Source organism: Rattus rattus, chromosome 1, assembly GCF_011064425.1.
Source record: "Rattus rattus isolate New Zealand chromosome 1, Rrattus_CSIRO_v1, whole genome shotgun sequence".
NCBI classification, from domain to species: domain Eukaryota; kingdom Metazoa; phylum Chordata; class Mammalia; order Rodentia; family Muridae; genus Rattus; species Rattus rattus.
Window position 1 is genome coordinate 183,545,802 of NC_046154.1, and position 19,148 is coordinate 183,564,949.

The window sequence follows — 19,148 nt, forward strand, 5'->3', positions numbered from 1 at the left end:
CAAAGGAAAACAGGCTGAGAAAGAAATTAGGGAAATGAGACCCTTCACAATAGTCCCAAATAACATAAAATACCTCGGTGTAACTCTAACCAAGCAAGTGAAAGATCTGTATAAGAACTTCAAGTCTCTGAAGAAAGAAATTAAAGAAGATCTCAGAAGATGGAAGGGCTTCCCATGCTCATGGATTGGCAGGATTAATACAGTAAAAGTGGCCATTTTACCAAAAGCAATCTACAGATTCAATGCAATCCCCATCAAAATTCCAACTCAATTCTTCATAAAGTTAGAAAGAGCAATTTGCAAATTCATTTGGAATAACAAAAAACCCAGGATAGCAAAAACTATCCTCAACAATAAAAGGACTTCTGGAAGAATCACCATCCCTGACCTCAAGCAGTATTATAGAGCAATAGTGATAAGAACTGTATGGAATTGGTACAGAGACAGGCAGATAGATCAGTGGAACAGAATTGAAGACCCAGAAATGAACCCACAAACCTAGGATCACTTGATCTTTGACAAAGAAGCTAAAACCATCCAGTGGAAAAAAGATAGCATTTTCAACAAATGGTGCAAGTTCAACTGGAAATCAGCATGTAGAAGAATGCAAATCGATCCATTCCTATCACCATGCACAAAGGTGAAGTACAAGTGGATTAAGGACCTCGACATCAAACCCGATACATTCAGACTAATAGAAGAAAAAGTGGGGAAGAGTTTCAATCACACAGGCACTGGGGAAAATTTCCTGAACAAAACACCAATGGTTTATGCTCTAAGATCAAGAATCTACAAATGGGACCTCATAAAGTTGCAAAGCTTCTGTAAGGCAAAGGACACTGTCATTAGGACAAAACGGCAACCAACAGATTGGGAAAAGATCTTTACCAATCCTACAACAGATAGAGGGCTAATATCCAAAATATACAAAGAACTCAAAAGGTTAGACTACAGAGAACCAAATAAACCTATTAAAAAATGGGTACAGAGCTAAATAAAGAATTCCCAGCTGAGGAATATCGAATGGCTGAGAAGCACCTAAAGAAATGCTCAACATCCTTAGTCATCAGGGAAATGCAAATCAAAACAACCCTGAGATTCCACCTCACACCAGTCAGAATGGCTAAGATCAAAAACTCAGGTGACAGCAGATGCTGGCGAGGATGTGGAGAAAGAGGAACTCTCCTCCATTGTTGGTGGGATTGCAGACTGGTATAACCACTCTTGATATCTATCAGTCTGGAGGTTCTTCAGAGAATTGGACATTGCACTACCTGAGGACCCGGCTATACCACTCCTGGGTGTATAACTAAAAGATGCTCCAACATACAACAAAGACACATGCTCCACTATGTTCATAGCAGCCTTATTTATAATAGCCATTAGCTGGAAAGAACCGAGATGCCCTTCAACAGAAGAATGGATCCAGAAAATGTGCTACATCTACACAATGGAGAATACTCAGCTATCAAAAAACAATGACTTCATGAAATTCATAGGCAAATGAATTGAACTAGAAAATATCATCCTGAATGAGGTAATCCAATTACAGAAAAACACACATGGAATGCACTCACTGGAAAGTGGATATTAGTCCAAAAGCTCTAATTACCCAAGATAAATCTACAGGCCACATGAAAGACCACAAGGAAGACCAAAGTGTAGATGCTTTACTCCTTCTTAAAAGGGGGAAGAAAAATATTCATATGAGGGGATATGGAGGCAAAGTTTGGAGCAGAACCTGAAAGAACAGCCCTTCAGAGCCTGCCCTACATGCATACACAGCCCATATATATACAGCCACCAAAACTAGATAAGATTGAAGAAGCTAAGAAGTGCATGCTGACAGGAGCCTGATATAGCTGTCTCCTGAGAGGCACAGACAGAGCATGTCAAATACAGAGGTGAATGCTAGCAGCAAACCATTGAACTGAGAAAGGGGTCCCCACTGGAGGGATTAGAGAAAGGATTGGAAGAGCTGAAGGGGCTTGCAAGCCCATAAGAACAACAATGCCAACCAACCAGAGCTCCCAGGGACTAAACCCCTACCCAAAGACTATACATGGACTGGACCCATGGCTCCAGCTGCATATGTAGCAGAGGAAGGCCTTGTTGGGCACAAAGGGAAGCGGAAGTCCTTGGTCCCCCCCACCCCAGTGTAGGTGAATATTGAGCAGGGAAGAAGGGGGTGGTTGGGGTGGGAAACACTCTTATAGAAGAGGGGAAGGGATTGGGGGAGCGGGCTTGTGTCTGGGAAACTAGGAAAGGGAACAACATTTGAAATGTAAATAAAAATAAATCCAATAAAAAAAAGAAAAAAAAAACCCAAACTCAGCCCTAAGGGTTGTTTCTATCGAATCCCTCCTCTTCAGAGCTCAGAAAGCAAGTGAAAGAGGGGGCAGAAAGAGAATAAGACTCAGAGGGGATGGAGGACACTAGGAGAACAAGGCTCTCTATGTCAATATGAGCAAAGCTTCTATGAACTCAGAGAGACTGAAGCAGCAGGCATGGGACCTGTATAGGTCCACACCACTGTGCTCATATTATGGCTTCCAATTCAGTGTTGTTAAGGGATTCCTGGGTGCATGAATGAGTGGGTCTCTCATTCTTGTGCCTTCACTTGGGCTAATTTCCTTCTGTTGGTTTGCAGTGTCAAACTTCAATGTAATAGTATTTGTTTTATCCTATTATATTTTATTCAATCATATTTTTAAAAAATGAATAAATGAATGAATGAATGACCAGTAGGGTAAAGGTTAACAACTGAACTGTCATTTCTGGAAGAGGGAAAATCAATTTTCTCCAAAGGAGTGACACTTTTCAAGCACTCTAGGAAAAGTCTCATGTTCAAGAATAGTTGACCAATATATCATGGCCTCCACAATGCTTGTATTTGGTTACAGTTTGGTGTTTTGTTCTGTTCTTGTTTTGGGTAGTGTTTTCTCGGTTTTGTGTTTGTATTTGGTTTTTGTTTGTTGAGAAAGAACTTAAAGTTGGGTAGGTAGGGAGGAGAGGATCTGAAAGGACTTGGGGAGAGGAAGAATGTGATCAAAATTTATCTAAATAAAAATTGTTTTAAATAATAAAAAAAGAATTCAAAGTTAACTTCTGCTACTTAGAGACTTCAAGTAGAAGAATTCTAACTGAAGGCAGCTCCAAGAGAAAGAAACTACCTAAAAAAAATGCTGGATCTACAATTTGAAAAAGTCATAAAACCTTATCCTGTTTTTTATCTCCTCAAAGCATTTCAAGGAGGAATTCTTAACTGAGTCAGTGTTGAAGCCTTGTCTTGAGGCCTGATTAAAGTTGTGTCCTTCAAAAAACAAAATCTCTGGGTATTTAATCTCTTCATATATACAGAGCCTATGCAGAAATCTTCATACTTTAAATGAGCCCGCTATCAGTTTTAACACGCAACACATCTTAGGTGCCATCAAAGGCGCTTTGCTGCATTTTTTGGTCATTATTTTCGAAACAAGCCTGTATACATACAAAACATGTTTCCCCCCTCAAGTTTTCTCTCTGTAGTTACTAGAGTTCACAGATGCAAAAACAAGAAATGTTACAGCCTATCTTTGCATTTACTTTGAACACACATGCACACACTCACCCACCTACCCACCCACAAGTGCGCACGCACACCACACACACACAGTTGGGGGAGGGAGAGTTTGGGGGGAGGGAGGGGGAGAGAGAATACCCTGATTCTGTTTCTTTTTTCATCCAAGAATTTAAATTTTGTGTCGCCTCCAGTAGAGCTAATAAAGAAGTTATTACTTTTAAATGCTATGTTTGTATAGCATATAATCATTTAATACTGTGCTGCTTGAGTGGAGAAATTACAATATAATGATTCTTGCTCATACACTCATTCTGTTCTAGAAATTAGGAAAGCAATCAGAACCAGGTGGTATGGCACAGTAGGACATTCCTCTCTGGAGGCAGTGAGAGCTTGAACCATTATGACTGAAATAAAGAAATACAATAACAAGAGCACATTTATCCAAGCTGTGTGACTGAAAACAGACATAGTCCATGGTGATGTTCCTGTAAGTTGTGTATCCCAATGATACAAGGTTGGAGCAAACACGCCAGTGAACACATAAACTTACTTTCTAAGACTTATTATAAAAGAATTCACGTGAAGACCCCCATGGAGGCCTTATCATTTAGGATTTACATACGTGGCAACTTGTGAACTTCTGTAAGTCTTCTTTCTTTAGTAAGAATCATAGTTTCTGGGCAGCCACATCTCTATAAAGTTGAAGGGAGCCCGTCATAATGAAAAGACATATGTAGCTAGGATACACTGCCTTAAGATTCCATCTCTGCCAACTCTGGGAAACAATGACGGGACCCTGAGGATCTGCAGCTATAAAATAAGAATATCCATGTACGCTTTGAAGATGTGTAGGTAGAAATAGGAGAGGATCAGGTATGCATGCAAAACACAGTGCCAAAAAGGCAGAAGACATCAGCAGAAATGTTCCTTTCATCCCTCACCAAGGTAGTTCAGTAAGGGGGAAAAATAAACCAACAAAATTCTCATACCAAAGTCTATGAACCAGGTAAAATGTGTTTTTCTTTCCTCTTGACTTCTTCTCAGTTACCAAATAAATTCATATTCTCTTTCCAACTTCCAGTTCGGAGGGGGAAAAAAAAACCTGAATACATCCCTTCCTACAGGATGCTTTTAACAGGATAGTTGATTCAATTGTTTCCTCTCACAACCATGTAGACATGATTCTACTGAGTTCAAACATTTTAAGTTCCTTTGATATTTTCCTTTGATGATAATCAATCTGCCTTAAAAACAAAAAGAAAAGGTCTCATCTGGAAGCATCTAGTGCTTTACAAGTTTTATTTGAAGTCCTAAAAGCGTCACCGGGTATCCTCAATGCTCAGTAACTGGGACTTAGCATTTGTGAGAGCCATCCCTGTAAACATACTTGGCTATGAGCCACAATGTGAATTTCACATTCCCAAGCAAAGCAGGAGCCCCATAGTCTTTCATCCTGTAACTTTCTTCCACTCAGGTTTCACCCATGAGATGCAGTCTTAAGAAATTCTAAACTCAGCACAACAGGAGACAGCTGTTGTTCCAGGGCTGCTCTCCCAGCCCTGAGCAATGGTGGTACAGGGCCCAGCATGGCACAATTTGCTGAGCCTTGGAGCAAACAGGGTCATCAAGTATTGCTCCTGGCACTAACGAGCGGTGCTCACCAAACACAAAACCCATGATAAAAGGTTTGATACCAAAATCAGCTTAGAACTTGGAACTCCCTTAAAACACTTCATCTATGAAATTACATTAACCACGATATTGATCACACATGCCATTTTTTTTTCAAAAAAACAAAATTGCACTCAAGAGGAAACCAAAACCATTTCTGAGTACTTTTAACAAATCCCCGAATAGCCTTGGATACTAAAAAAGAGATTTGAAATTGGTTTGTACAGTAAGTGCTGGTGATGGCTATCTTGGTTGTCAACTAGACTGCATCTGGAATTGACTAAAACCTAAGAGGCTGGAAACACCTGTAAGGGATTATTTCTTAATTAAGTCATTTCAATTGGAAAACCCACTTGGATTGAAACCCTTTGAGGTGGGAAGATCCACCTTTAATCTGAGCCTTACGTTCTGCTGGCTGCCTATATAAAAGGCATGGGAGAAGGAACCAGCTTCTCTTTTGCCTGCTTGCTATGGAGACTAGAAAGTCCATTCTTTCACTGGTATTTCCTTCTTTGAGATTCTACTGGGTCCTGAGGACCAGCTTGGACATCCAGTCACATGCACTGAACAAATACTGGATCCTTGGATTTTCTGGTGGTAGACAGCCATTGCTGCACTAGCTGGACTATAGCCTTTAAGCACTCTAACAAAACTCCCTGTGTGTGTGTGTGTGTGTGTGTGTGTGTGTGTGTGTGTGTGTGTGTGTGTGTGTGCATGCACTCATAAAACCTGGAGGTTTTTCTTTGTTACTGTAATGGTAAAACCAATGGAAAGTTTTCCTTACCCATCAGCATTGTAGAAATTTTGAGGTTTGTCTCCAGAGTCTTTTCGCTGGTTTTCTACAGTCTGTACTCCTCATTAAGTTACAGTCCCTCAGTACTGACTACAAATCAGACTATAGCAATCTCCTCATAACCTTCTCAATTGGTAGCAATTTCCAGGAATTTTTTTATGTAGCTTTCTACTTTACAAATTGATGAGGTACAAGTATTTGCTCTGTGTTGTGTTAATCAGTGTGTGTGTGTGTGTGTGTGTGTGTGTATGCACAAGCGCCTGTGTGCTAACAGTCTTATAATGGGCTTCCATGGATAGATCTTGAATTTCTGATAGTGATTTTCTATGTAGATAAATGTCTTGTTGGAGAAAGCATTTATGATGGTGAGTAAGATGAATTAGCCTATAGATGCATACTCTCTCATCCTCACAGTGGCTTACTGTGATTAAGAGCCCAGCATTTTATTCAGGAAGAGCACAAAGTGATTTTCACCACATCAGCACTTTATCCTCAAATTAGGATGTGGTTTGTAAAGTCGTCATTACAATTACATTGCAGACACTTTCACTGGGCAGCCTCTCTATTGTAAGAATGTTGAGAATATAGTCACTCACCAGGATACCTTGCTATGATGAGGTCCTGGGAATTGAACCAAGGTCTTTGGGCATGCTAGACAAGTACTCTATCAACTGAGCCACATCCACCAGACCTGGATATCACATTTCTTGGGTTCACCAAATAAGAAGCACGTTAGGACTACTAATAGTAATAAAAAGAAATCCAACATATCTAAAAAACCTTTGAGGCAATGTACTTAAAGAGCTATTAAAAACCCAAGGAAGAGGATACTAAGATATAGTTTTAGTATAACACAAGAACAATCTTAATTGATAACTGAAAATTATTTAAAATATTTGCTTTAAGTATTTGTTTCTTGGAGGTCAGTGATAAATTAAGTAGTCATAAAATTATCACATGAATGAAGATGTTGATGATGAGACTCATGAAATGTATCTTGATTCCAGTGATGGGCACACAAACCTACACATGACACATTTATACACACACACACACACACACACACACAGGTACAAGTGTATAGCATGGCTGGCGGACTCTACCAATGTCAACATACTGACTATGAATAGGTACTATAGTTTTGGAAGGCAACTGGATAAATGATATAGGTTATTTCTTTACAGTCATTCTTACTTTTCCATGTCAATCTATGAGGTTTTCAATAAAACCTTAATGGAAAGTTAATGACACTCTGTGCTGTATATGTGTATATATTTATTTGTGGTGAAGATTGTGCATGGTAACTTAACATGTGGACATCATTCAATGAATCACGTCGGTGGTGATTTAATGGAGGGAAATTCAGTGAGCATATGGAAAAAACTACATATATTAACTTAAAAATACTATTCTTTAAATTGTTTGAGTCTCTGAGTTTCTTCCTTTCATCTAAAACAGCGTTTTGGAGTCATTGACCCCTTTTTAATCTTAATATTTGCAATAAAATTAGTTGACTTTTTTAAAGTTTGCTGCTGTTGTAATTAGCTTTTGAAACACCTCTTCTGAAATGCAAGCTTTAATGGCCTAACAATGTATCTCTTCAAGACATCAATAGTGCTGATTACAGAGCCATTTTAAGTATTTCATACATCTTAAGTATATTTGTGTTTTATAATTGCTCCCACTATCAACACATTAAGAGATATCCCCATGTCCCATTCAGTAATGCTTATTATAATAACTCAAATACAGGGACATATTTGATTAATTGATATAATGTTTGTATTTGGGGAACGTTTAATTAGACAGCTATTAAATTTACATTTACAATTTTCCTTTTGCAATAATCTTCGGAGGGAAGGGGAAAAAGGTGGGTGTGAACACCTCAATAATTTTGTGGACCCTGAGAGCTCGTCTTCCCTACACAATGGGTGCATAGACTATAATGAATCAAGTAGTTCTTATTAATTTTTAGCTGATTATGTAGTGTGATTCATTTTTAAAACGTGGGCTACGATGGTGCAATAGGGAAATTAGTATAATGAATTGCCTTCTTCAAGACAGAGCATCCTTTGTGGAAGCTACAGTGATAAAGCCTAACCTGAGCATGTGGGCAGCATTGAAGACGACATCGAACTCTGTGCTGTCCAGCTCAGCTGCTTTTTTGGCCATCTCAGCTGCTTCTGTGAGGCGAGATTCCTCTAGGAGAAACTGACCTGCAAAGCGAAGCAAGCGAGAGCGTCACTCAGAAAAAGTAAGGACTATTTGCAATAACAAATCCGCACGGCAGGAGCAGTGATCTGAAGCCAAGTTTTAATGCAAGTTTTATTTAGACACATTTTACACGCCTTTCCCCGTAATTACAGGGTATCATGAAGAGTCTAAATTTCCATGTGCTAAAATTATTTTTTCTTAAATGTGAAACTTTGGTAATCTATTCAAGCAGGAAGCAAAGTGAGGAAGGGAGGAAGTCTGGATGGGGGAAGGGGAGAGGCGATGGAGGGACTGAGAGGAGATAAAGGAGGAGAAGCCGTGATCGGGATGTAAAGTATATGAATAACTTTAATATTAAAAAAGAAAAATAACAAATAAAAATCATATATATATATATATATATATATATATATATATATACTTAGTATTTTAAGATAATACCCATCATGGATACAGACAGGCAGACACATGTATACATTATGGGATAATTCTTTCCGGAATTGTTAAAAGGATATAAGAAAGGCAGACTTGGCAATAAATAACTCCGCATTACACTGAGCAATGAAAGGCTATTAACAAGTCTGGACTGTTGCAGCGACTGCCACACAGTTCTTTAAAAGTGTATCTGAAGAACTATGTAACGGAAGCCTACAAAGTCGCTATACTGGTACAACAACACGGAAAACATGTCAAAAGTTAAATCTATCCATATGCAAATGGAGACAATGAGGAACTTTCTGGAAGGATGAGGATTTCTCAACAGAAATACTTCCTTAAGCATGGTTTAAGACAGATAAAAGTTAAAATGAAATCAAAGGATGGCTCCAGCTCTGTTCGAGCCATCCACGCACCTCAAGACTTGTGAGTTTATGCAATAGGGTTTGCTCTTTGCAGGTTCCTGGGAGATCAAAATTTTGACACTATTGACTAATTGTAGACATGATCAGAAAGTCAAGAACTGGAAATAAAATCAGAAAAATATGTAAAAGTGCAAATGCGCAGATGCCTAGAGCCAAGTGTTTAATAACGATTATGGCCTTTAACCTAAAATATCTGTCCTAAAATTTAAAAAGTAAGGATAAGTAAGTTTTAATAATTCTTAATGAATAACAGCCATTGCTTAAAGTATCTTTTAAAGTTCAACTATTAAAAATAAAATGGCGTTTGTGTAGAGGTAAATTTAGTTATTGGCTATGGTGGCTGGACACCTGGATGTCCCAGCACTTGGGAGGCTGACGTAGGAGGATTATCAATTTAAGCTTATGTGGCAAGACTCTGATGTAAAGTCATTAAGGAGGGAGTTCTAAAAATTATACATAGCAAAAAAAATTACTCAAAAATTTCCTGTATATACTAACTCCATAGAGAGAAAGAAAGAGGAGGTTTAAGAACATCAAAAAGCGCAAGCCAAGAATTATATAATCTGCAGATAATGAAAAGTATCTCCTCATGTATGTCATTAAAAAGAAATCGGGTTAACAACTTTCACCTTGTTATGGGTATAAGAGTTTGTATTTAAATTAAGATAAAGTATTAATTGCTATATACCCTCAGTACAATATTTAATTAGATAAATGCATAATGAATATATTAATTATTTATGTAATATTACAAGGTAAATAATTGCTAAGTTTTATTCTTCTGGGCAATCAATTCTGAACTATAGCATGCATTAGTACAGAGGAAAACACAGCTATGAATTGAACAATGAAAGAGACTTTCTTACAATTCAGCTCTACATTGGAGAGAAATGAAAAGGAATACGTTAGCCCTGCTGAAAAACAGAAAGGAAAGAAGGAAACAGAAAGGTTCACTGCCAGATTTGATAAACACAGGGAAATTCAATAACACAAAGACTCAGTTCATGAACCATGCTGTAGACAAAGCCGTTCAAGCTTCATGAACACACACATTGTTAATGTACTCCTACCACAAATCAAAACAACACACCATGGTGTGAACTCAAATATGCATTTTACTCTTCTATAATAATACTCACTTCAAATTATTTTGTCATACAATTTGTGCTTTGTAAACTATTTACAAAGTCCAAAAACAAACTAAAATGTCTTAGTCATATAAATGGTTGTTTTTAAAATTCCCATTTGAACATTTCATGCTGGAATATATTCACATGAACATTCAAAAACAGTATCACAGGCTACTAGCTGTTTATTTTTATAATTCTGCCCATTCTTTTCTCTATAGGCCACAGATCCCAAAAGTCCACCATTAGTATTCTGCTAACATAGAAGCATAAATTATTAAATGTGAATAATTGGAATTTTCAATTTAATTTAAATACTTGAAGTGAACTGAGTCTGCTATATGACACAAAGATCGCTTCTTTGAGATACTGCCCAGAATTGATGGAACGTCAGGTAGCAAACATTTTAAACACAAAAAAACACACACAAATGAAATAAAAGTATAGCAGGTGTCCTTCAAATAATTATTCAAGCAATCTCAGATGACGTGTTTTGGGCAGAATAGCAAAATTTCCCGGTATCATTTATGGATCCTCCTCCATCAATTGCCGCTCAGACAGGCACCTTTCCTATTAAGAACCAGATACTCCAAATTGCTTCAGCTGCCCTACAGTTATCCACTGCTTCGAAGCTCCTTTTCTTCCCCAGAACATCCCACCTCTACGCTTTCTTGACTGCTAAAGCTATCTCTAGTTCTGTTTTGCTTACTTACTGTACTTAAATTTTGTTCATTTTTATTGTCCTAAATATGTTTTTCTCATTGCAGCCTTCTTTGACAAGTTTCCATTGGTTTCCAGAATTTCTTCTGATTTATGTTCACTATAATCTAATTTACCATCAAAACCAAAGCATTTCAAAGAGTATAAGGGACTGATACTAATTATCCTGGGACAAGACTGAATACCAGAATTGTCCCCATATGGTTGCTCAGTTGCAAGGGGAGAAAATTCCAACTCTCTCATCTTCAGCACAACTGGGAAGTGAAGCAGTAGCGAAACACTGTTCTGGGTCACACACCTCTCCTCGTCCAGGACTGGTGTGATCAACAGCAGTGGGAGTGACATAGGTGCTCTTCCTTGAAGGACTTCTCTTGAGTTCACCGAGATGGCTACTGGAGCTGACACTAAGAGCGACTGTAAAATAGGACTAGCTTCCTAAAGAAAGAAGGTCAAGAAAATGAGGAAGATTCGATGGGTCTATGGATCATGGTATGTTCCACAAAGACTGGGACGTATACATTCCCTCTTGCTCTCTAGTGCATATCAGAACCATCACCAGCCCCCAAGCCCCATCCTCAACAGCTTCATATGCATGAGTCTGAGAGGAGCTTGAAATCTCCATTGGCAATAGGTCTGCAATTGATGCCGAAGTCAGAGCATCTCCAAACGTTGAGAATCAGCATGCGATGGTAAAACAAACTATTTTCCATCATACTATGGATTCCATCTATACATTGGATTAGCTTGAAGTTAGCTTGAACTAGGTGGAAAGTAACCTACACGTGGCACTAATCCCTCTACTATGGGACATAATGACCAGTTCTTATAAATAAGTACAAATAGATACAGATGTATGGACACCATAGCAATAAATGTACACTTACTTTCAATAAGAAAAAGGCAACACATTGTAATAAATCACTTCTTGTGTATACACAGTATATATACTGTATATATTGTATTTATATATATACTCTATACACATATAGATACTGTACATATACACATGTGTATACATATATGTATACTGTATATATATACACACGCACTTTATATTTGCTAATTGATTAGAAATGCAAATAAAACGGATACACACACATACAAAAAATACACATTCAACAACCCTTATAGAAAATGCATGTTATTCTCATGTGTGTATTTTTTTATTGGATATTTTAAGTATTTATATTTCAAATGTTATCCCCTCTCCCGGTTCCTCCCTCTCCTGTCCCTCCTCCCCCTGCTTCTAGGAGGATGCTCCCCCTCCCACCCACTCACTCCCACCTCACTGCCCTGGCATTCCCATACACTGGGGAAATGAACTTTCACAGGACTAAGGGCTTCTCCTCCTATTGATGCCAGACAATGCCATCCTCTGCTACCTATGGGGCTGGAGCCATGGGTACCTCCCTGTATACTCTGTTGGTGGTTTAGTCTCTAGAAGCTCTGGGGTGTCTGGTTGGTTCATATTGTTCTTCTTCCTATAGGTTTGCAAACCCCTCAGCTCCTTCAGTCCTTTCTCTAACTCCTCCATTGAAGTCCCTGTGCTCAGTCCAATGGTGAGCTGCAAGCATCCTCATCTGTATCAGTAAGGCTCTGGCAGAGCCTCTCAGGAGACATCCATATCAGGCTCCTGTCAGCAAGCACTTCTTGGCAGCAGCAATAGTGAGTGGGTTTGGTGGCTGCATATCGGATGGATCCCCTGGTAGGGCAGTCTCTGGACGGCCTTTCCTTCAATCTCTGCTCCACAGTTTGTCCCTGTATTTCCTTTAGACAGGAGCAATTCTGGGTTAAAATTTTGAGAAGGGTGGGTGACCCCATCGTCCATACGGGGGCCTTGCCTAACCTCTGGATATGGTCTCTACAGGTTTTCCCTCCCCTTGGTTGGGTAGTTCAGTTAATCTCACCCCTGTTGGGACCTGGGAGCCTCTTGCTTTCCTGACATCTGGGATTTGCTGGTAGCTACACCCATTTCCTCATGTGCATATTCTTCCTACCACATTTTAACTTATTTGGTTTGTCAGTTGCCTTACCAAGGTTAACAATTCTCATTTTCCATCATTGTCTAAAATCAAAGGAAGAGGAGACAAAGGGAAATGAATAACCAAGTTGAGAGAAAAGTCACTGTGTATGGAGAAAACAGCAGATAACTGGAGAGGAAGTAGTCTCTGGAGATCCTGAGATAAAGAGTGTAAGTCACTGCATTTACTAAGGTAAGATGAAAGGAAAGAGACCAACTGACCACATTTCAATGATTTTAGTGTAGAAATTGTCTTATTTCCTCTTTGAATATTTCTCTCACATGCTGAACTATTTAAACTACTTGGTAGATTTTCACCAAATTTTTAATAGGACAAGCTTATGAAGATCAATCCTTCATTAATTCCTGGATTTCAAAAGCTCCCATGATGTAGAAATCTGTAAAAATGAAAGCTGGCTGTAATTTCATGATCAATTGCTCCTTTGTAAAACCTCTCCATACAGACTCCTTAAATTAATTGGAACTGGCATTTTTTACTACATTGCCACAGAAAATTTACTCTTAAGATCAATTCAACTAAAGACCTAAAACAATATGTACTGGGTAACAGGATGACCCAATTAGTTTTAGAAGAAAACAATTTAACTTCCAAATATCTTCTGAAGGAGATGAAAAGTTTTATATACTAAAGTAAATCACAATATTTACATTACACAGGTCGTTTGTGGAAGATGGCATATGATCCTTGAAATATATACCGAATCATCTAATCCATGCTGATACCACCGTGTATCCAAGCACGATCTCACTGTGAATTAGTACAATTAACCTCTTAAGAGGAACCCGTATTTCTGCCCCTGACTCTACACAAGATTCTTCAAACACCAATACTGATTAAATGAAGATCCAATTGTATCATTTCATAGCTGATTGAGGAATTCTTAAACTGGCCAGCACATTTTAGTATGACAATCTCCACTCTTCTGTTACCTTACTATTCATTTAACACGAGGAAGATAAAGTTCGCCACTCCAAAATCTTTCCTTATACTATTTCTCCAGCAGAATCCTATCATGTCAGCTATAACCCTTTGGCTCAGCTAATCTCCTGGAAGAGGAGTATTTAAATGCATGCATGTTCAATGACACGACTAAATGAGTGAATGGCAGGTCTTTGTGACACATGCTTTATCTTCAATAATAGTTTGAAAAGATGTCTATGGTAAATGGCCGCAGACTTGGCCATAGCACATCATTAGTGGGGATGCTCTACGAATATCTGTGTTGAACTTAGGCAATGAGATGTCACTAGTCTGTACTCTCTGAAGTTTCCTCCCTAGATTAGTTGTCTAGATTTGGTTATGACTTGAAATGTATCTAAGATCCAAAACAGTTTAAACTATGCAATGTATCTTATATTTAGTGCCATATTAGAAAAAATATTCAATAGTCTGGGATGACAAAAAATAGTCTGAAAACATGAGAGGCTCTCTCCTGTAGGTTGCTTTGTCCAAGACATCCATAGTGGGCCTTACTGCACATAAGATATACAGCAATACTAGAGAATGCAGAAAGTAGACAGACAGTATAACATGTAAAGAGGAAGAGGAGAGGCAAAGTAGGAAAGGCTCAATGCATAATGTTTGCTTGGAGCCAATTATTTTGTTTGATTTTTTTTTGTTCAACTATTAATCTTAAAAGAGTCAACAAAGAAGAAAGGGCAAAAGTAATAAAACAGACCGATTTCACCAAAAGAATGCAGTGTTACTACCAGATAGTAACACTGTGTAGACTGTGACAAAACAGGGCCGTCATTCCACTGGTGTCCACGTGCACCTTAAAGATTCAGATGATTCGAAACAGGGAGAGAACAGGTGGAAATATTCCGGTTCACTGGTTTTGCTGACATCTAGTGGTAATGCAATAAGTGGGCAGAGGGGACTGAGGCAAGGAAGACTTTCATGGTGGTCTTTCTATTAGGAAAGGAAAGAAATGCAGTTCTGCTGAGAGAAGGTTGGTGCTGGCATAGGGCTCGGGATTTAGATGAACTCTCCAAAGGAAAAGTGACTGCAGATGATGTCAATAGTGCATGTTAATTAGCCCAATCAACAATGAGGAGAGTTTCCTCCTTTGGAGTCTTGCTGAGCATCTAAGCCTCCAAGTTACCCTTTCATTTTAGATATGCCATCTCTCTTTAAAACCAACTGAACTGTCCGTCTCTTTACTACTTGTCTGCTTTGTTTGTATGTTCTTGGCAGCCTGACTTAACAAAAGCTCTGTTTCCTGAAGAAATGTGATCAATGTGCCGTCGTCACTGGCAAAGAGAATACGTGGGTCAGGTAACGAGGAAAAGATGCCCAGGAGAACAATCTGGACACCATACCATGAGGTTGAGATGGTCTGAATTTGTCCCTGGGTGAACATGAAGCTAGGAATCTGTCCTTAATTGGACATGTAACAAGCAAAATGTCCAGTGCAAAAGAGATTAGAAAATTGGCAGGCCAAGGCCCTGCGCTCAAGTGGAAACAAGGTCAGGAAGGTGAAATACATTGCTGGATTCATGTCTCCCATAGCTTGTTCCAAAAGGGTTATGGCATGTCCAAGAATTAGTCATGTAGGTACGACTGTCTGTGGGAAGTAAGGATTTGAGGGGCACAAGGAGATGAGAAGAGTTGAGGAGGACGACAAATGACAAACTGGACAAAGGGGAACATGAGATTCCCATAATATAATATGGGATTCAATAGGGATTGAGTAGGATATAAAAAAAGAAAGAGGAACAAAAAGGATAGGTCCACAAAGAGCTTTTTGTGATAATCTGTATGCTTTATCTTCGGATGGAGAAAACAGCTTTACTAGAGAAGGGGCCTAGCTTAAGCAATGAATACCAGAGGTGAGTAGCCTCATTTTGCCACATAATATTGTACGCATTAAGCCAGGGAGTTGGAAGGTAAAAATTGAGGAGGACAAAGGGATCCCAAGGCGATTGCTACAGTCACTAAGAAAGTGACAGTTTTTATACTTCAGCAATACAGTTACGTGTTTATAAGCTGTAGAACAGGTTACACACTACTCATTTTATGATAGAATAAGTGAAACTTCATAACGAGCCAGGAGCAGTCATCTTCAGGAAAGAGCCAGCTGCTGATGCTACACATCTTTAATTCCAGCAGAGGAGGCAGACGCAGGTGGGTCTCTGGGTTAGAGGCCAGCCTGGTCTACAGAGTGAGTTCCAGGCCAACAGGGCTACACAAAAACCAAAACCAAACCAAAGCCAAATGAAATCAAAGCAAACAACAAACCAGTCCAAAACAAAGAAATAAACCAAACCAATTATAACAAGGAGACTAGAACACAGTCCACCGTAGCCTTGAAATCATCCTTAGATTGCTGTTGAATCTCATACCAAAATCCTCCATATCCACTGCTATTCTTGCTTCCTACTCCAAAGCTTATCTTGCTTTTCTAATTACTTCAGTTCCAACACAAAGGCAGATTCACAGGATGACCATACATAGTGCTTAACTATGTCCCTTAGCAAAGTTTGACCCAATAAAGTCTTATGGACTTTATTTTTAAGGTCTTAGAGTCACAATGGATCACCCACTAAAGGGAAAATGTAAATAAGGAAGATTAAAAGGAAACTGACTGAAGCCAGACTAGACTTCCTCATTCATTCATTCATTCATTCATTCATTCATTCATTCATGCGCAGGGTAGTGTTGACTGACATGCTTGTGCTGCTGAGGATGGGGCTGACATCTCGAGCTGGAACACAGATGGATACAGTGAAGACTCTGGTTATGAGACCTAGTTTCATCCCTTTCCCAAAAGGGATCACCTTACTGTGTTATCACATTTCGTGAGGTGCTAGATGTGAATTCCTCACTGTTCTAGCTTGCCCTTCCACGGTTGTGACAAAACACCATGCCAGAAGCAACCTGGGGAGGACAGGGTCTCTTTAGGTTATATGTCCTGAGTCACACTCTATCACTACAAGTTAAGGCAGGAACTGAAGCAAATCTGGAACCTGGAGGCAGGAACTGAAGTCGCGACCACGGAGAAGTGATGCTGCACCAGTCATCTTTCTAGGACTGGCTCAGCCGGCTTCCCTCCACACCCCAGGGCCGTCATTCCAGGGATGGTACCACCCACAGGAAGTGAGACAGTAACTACATAAATATTTTTGGTGTAGTGTGTACTGAGATATTCCCATGCAGGATCTCTTTTAGTCCCTCAAAAGCCAGATACAGCATGAAGCTAGTTCTGTCTTCTTCACAGATAGAAAATGAAGTCACTAAACTACTCCCCAGATTTCATTGCCACCTCCACATCAATCACCCATCAAGAAAATGCCCCACAACCTTGCCTACAAGATGAATCTAATAGGGGCATTTTCTTAAGAGACATTTCTTTTCTCAAATGTCTATCCTATTCTGAGTATGTATACAATTATTATATTTGATATATGAAAAAATACACTGTTAAATACACATCTGATGAACTCATCATATAAACAGTATTCAAAAGAGATTTCAATTTAAAGTGTTTCTGATATCCTGACTTTTATTATTGTAGCTTACAATTCATCTCTATTCAACATTTAACAACTGGACACTATAACTTCTCTGCTGTCATTTCTAGATAATACCAGAGAAAGATGGTTATATGTTTGTATTTCGCTGCATATTCCTCCACAAATGTAACATACCTAATTTAGAAAAATAGCAAGAGATGTTACAAACGAATCTGTGTAGGGCACCTGCCTGGACTCTGTCTGTTTTCTTCTTCATGTCTTCTGTCCTGTTCCCCCCCCTTACATTCAGGCTCTCCCCCTCCCATGGTGACAGCAGATATGGGATCTGCCCTGGTGTCTTGATTACAAAGTAGTACGAGCCCCATGGTTTTCTCTTTCAGTACAATCTCAGCCTTCTGTGTGTTATCACCACCAGGCACCTTGTAATTTTAGTGCCCACTATAAAAATCCCCAACCCGATTTAAAGAGAACCACACCGAGATTTGGTGGGTTGGGGCTGATGTCATCTTTAAATGTTATCCTCTTGGTTTGGTCTCATGAGAGTTTTCCATATCGATGTAGGAGGTGATAGCTCCTGCAGCTGGCATAGGTGTCACTGTGATGTGTCGCTGGTATGAGATGGCAATGGAATTGGGAAAATTTCCACAATGGCTTTGCTAGTTCAGTTCCTCACTGTATTAGTTGGACAGAACCAGCTCCGTCTGTCTTTTGAGGGATTAAATGATGCTACATGAGACTTTCTCAAGACAAAATTCTCCAAAATATTTATGTAATTACTGTACTTTGATGAGCTACTATATAACATATAACCATCAACAGACTTGTTTTAATTCACCATGAAAATTATTATTTAATGACAATGTATTTAAAGGGCCTTTCTCTACCCATTTTTGTTTCTTTCTTAATAAGCATTTATGATTTGAATGTGCATGCGTTTGTGCACATGACTGTGTGCCTTATGTGTGTTATGTATATGCACAAAAGGAGGGGCCAAACTCCCATCTTCCCTCAAGGATGATGCAAATGTGTTTTGTTTAAGTTGCAAACAGGTATTCTCACTGGCCCAGAGCTCACCAAGTAAGCTAGCCTGTGTGCCTGGTCCACCAATTCCCAGGCGTCTGCTCGTCTCTACCTCCCTAGCCTATGATTGTATTTATTTATTTTTTAATTAAATTTTCTTTTAAATGTGGTTTCTTGGGATCCACACTGGGCCCTCATGCTTTGTGGGCCATCTCCTCAGCTGACATTTCACATCATAAAGTTTATATGCTGAGTTCCCTCAGATAGATATTGGCAACTATAAAATTTTTTCTGCTAATGTTTTCTATCTGCACTGCTGCTGAGAATGATTCTTTAGATGTTGAACAGTTAGTTTCTTTTTCCTCCATATACTTCTTAATAAAGAGCTGGGCCTTTCGCCCCGCTTTAACTACTACTAGCTGGGTGCTATTGCATCTTTCTGAGGTTTTAGCTCTTCTAGCATAAGCCTGACCCTCCTCCATCCTCCAGCAACGTGTTTATCAATCACCATATTAAATATTGGTGCATCGTCAGAGGGAAAAAAACCTGATTCTCATGAAGCTGACATAGTGGTGAGGAAGACACAAATTGTAAAAAAAAAGAACAATAACTTGACTGCACTTATCCTTAAAGAGAAATATTAATTAAAGTGTGTCCATCGGAG

General features: G+C 39.1%; 1 protein-coding gene across 1 annotated transcript in view; it reads right to left on the reverse strand.

Moving 5' to 3' along the window:
* Tmtc2 (transmembrane O-mannosyltransferase targeting cadherins 2) overlaps positions 1 to 19,148 on the reverse strand; it is a 383,050-nt gene that overhangs the window by 61,644 nt on the left and 302,258 nt on the right. Inside the window, exon 10 of the mRNA XM_032911909.1 lies at positions 8,128 to 8,242. Coding sequence (XP_032767800.1) covers positions 8,128 to 8,242 — 115 coding nt within the window. The remainder of the gene's footprint in view (positions 1 to 8,127; positions 8,243 to 19,148) is intronic.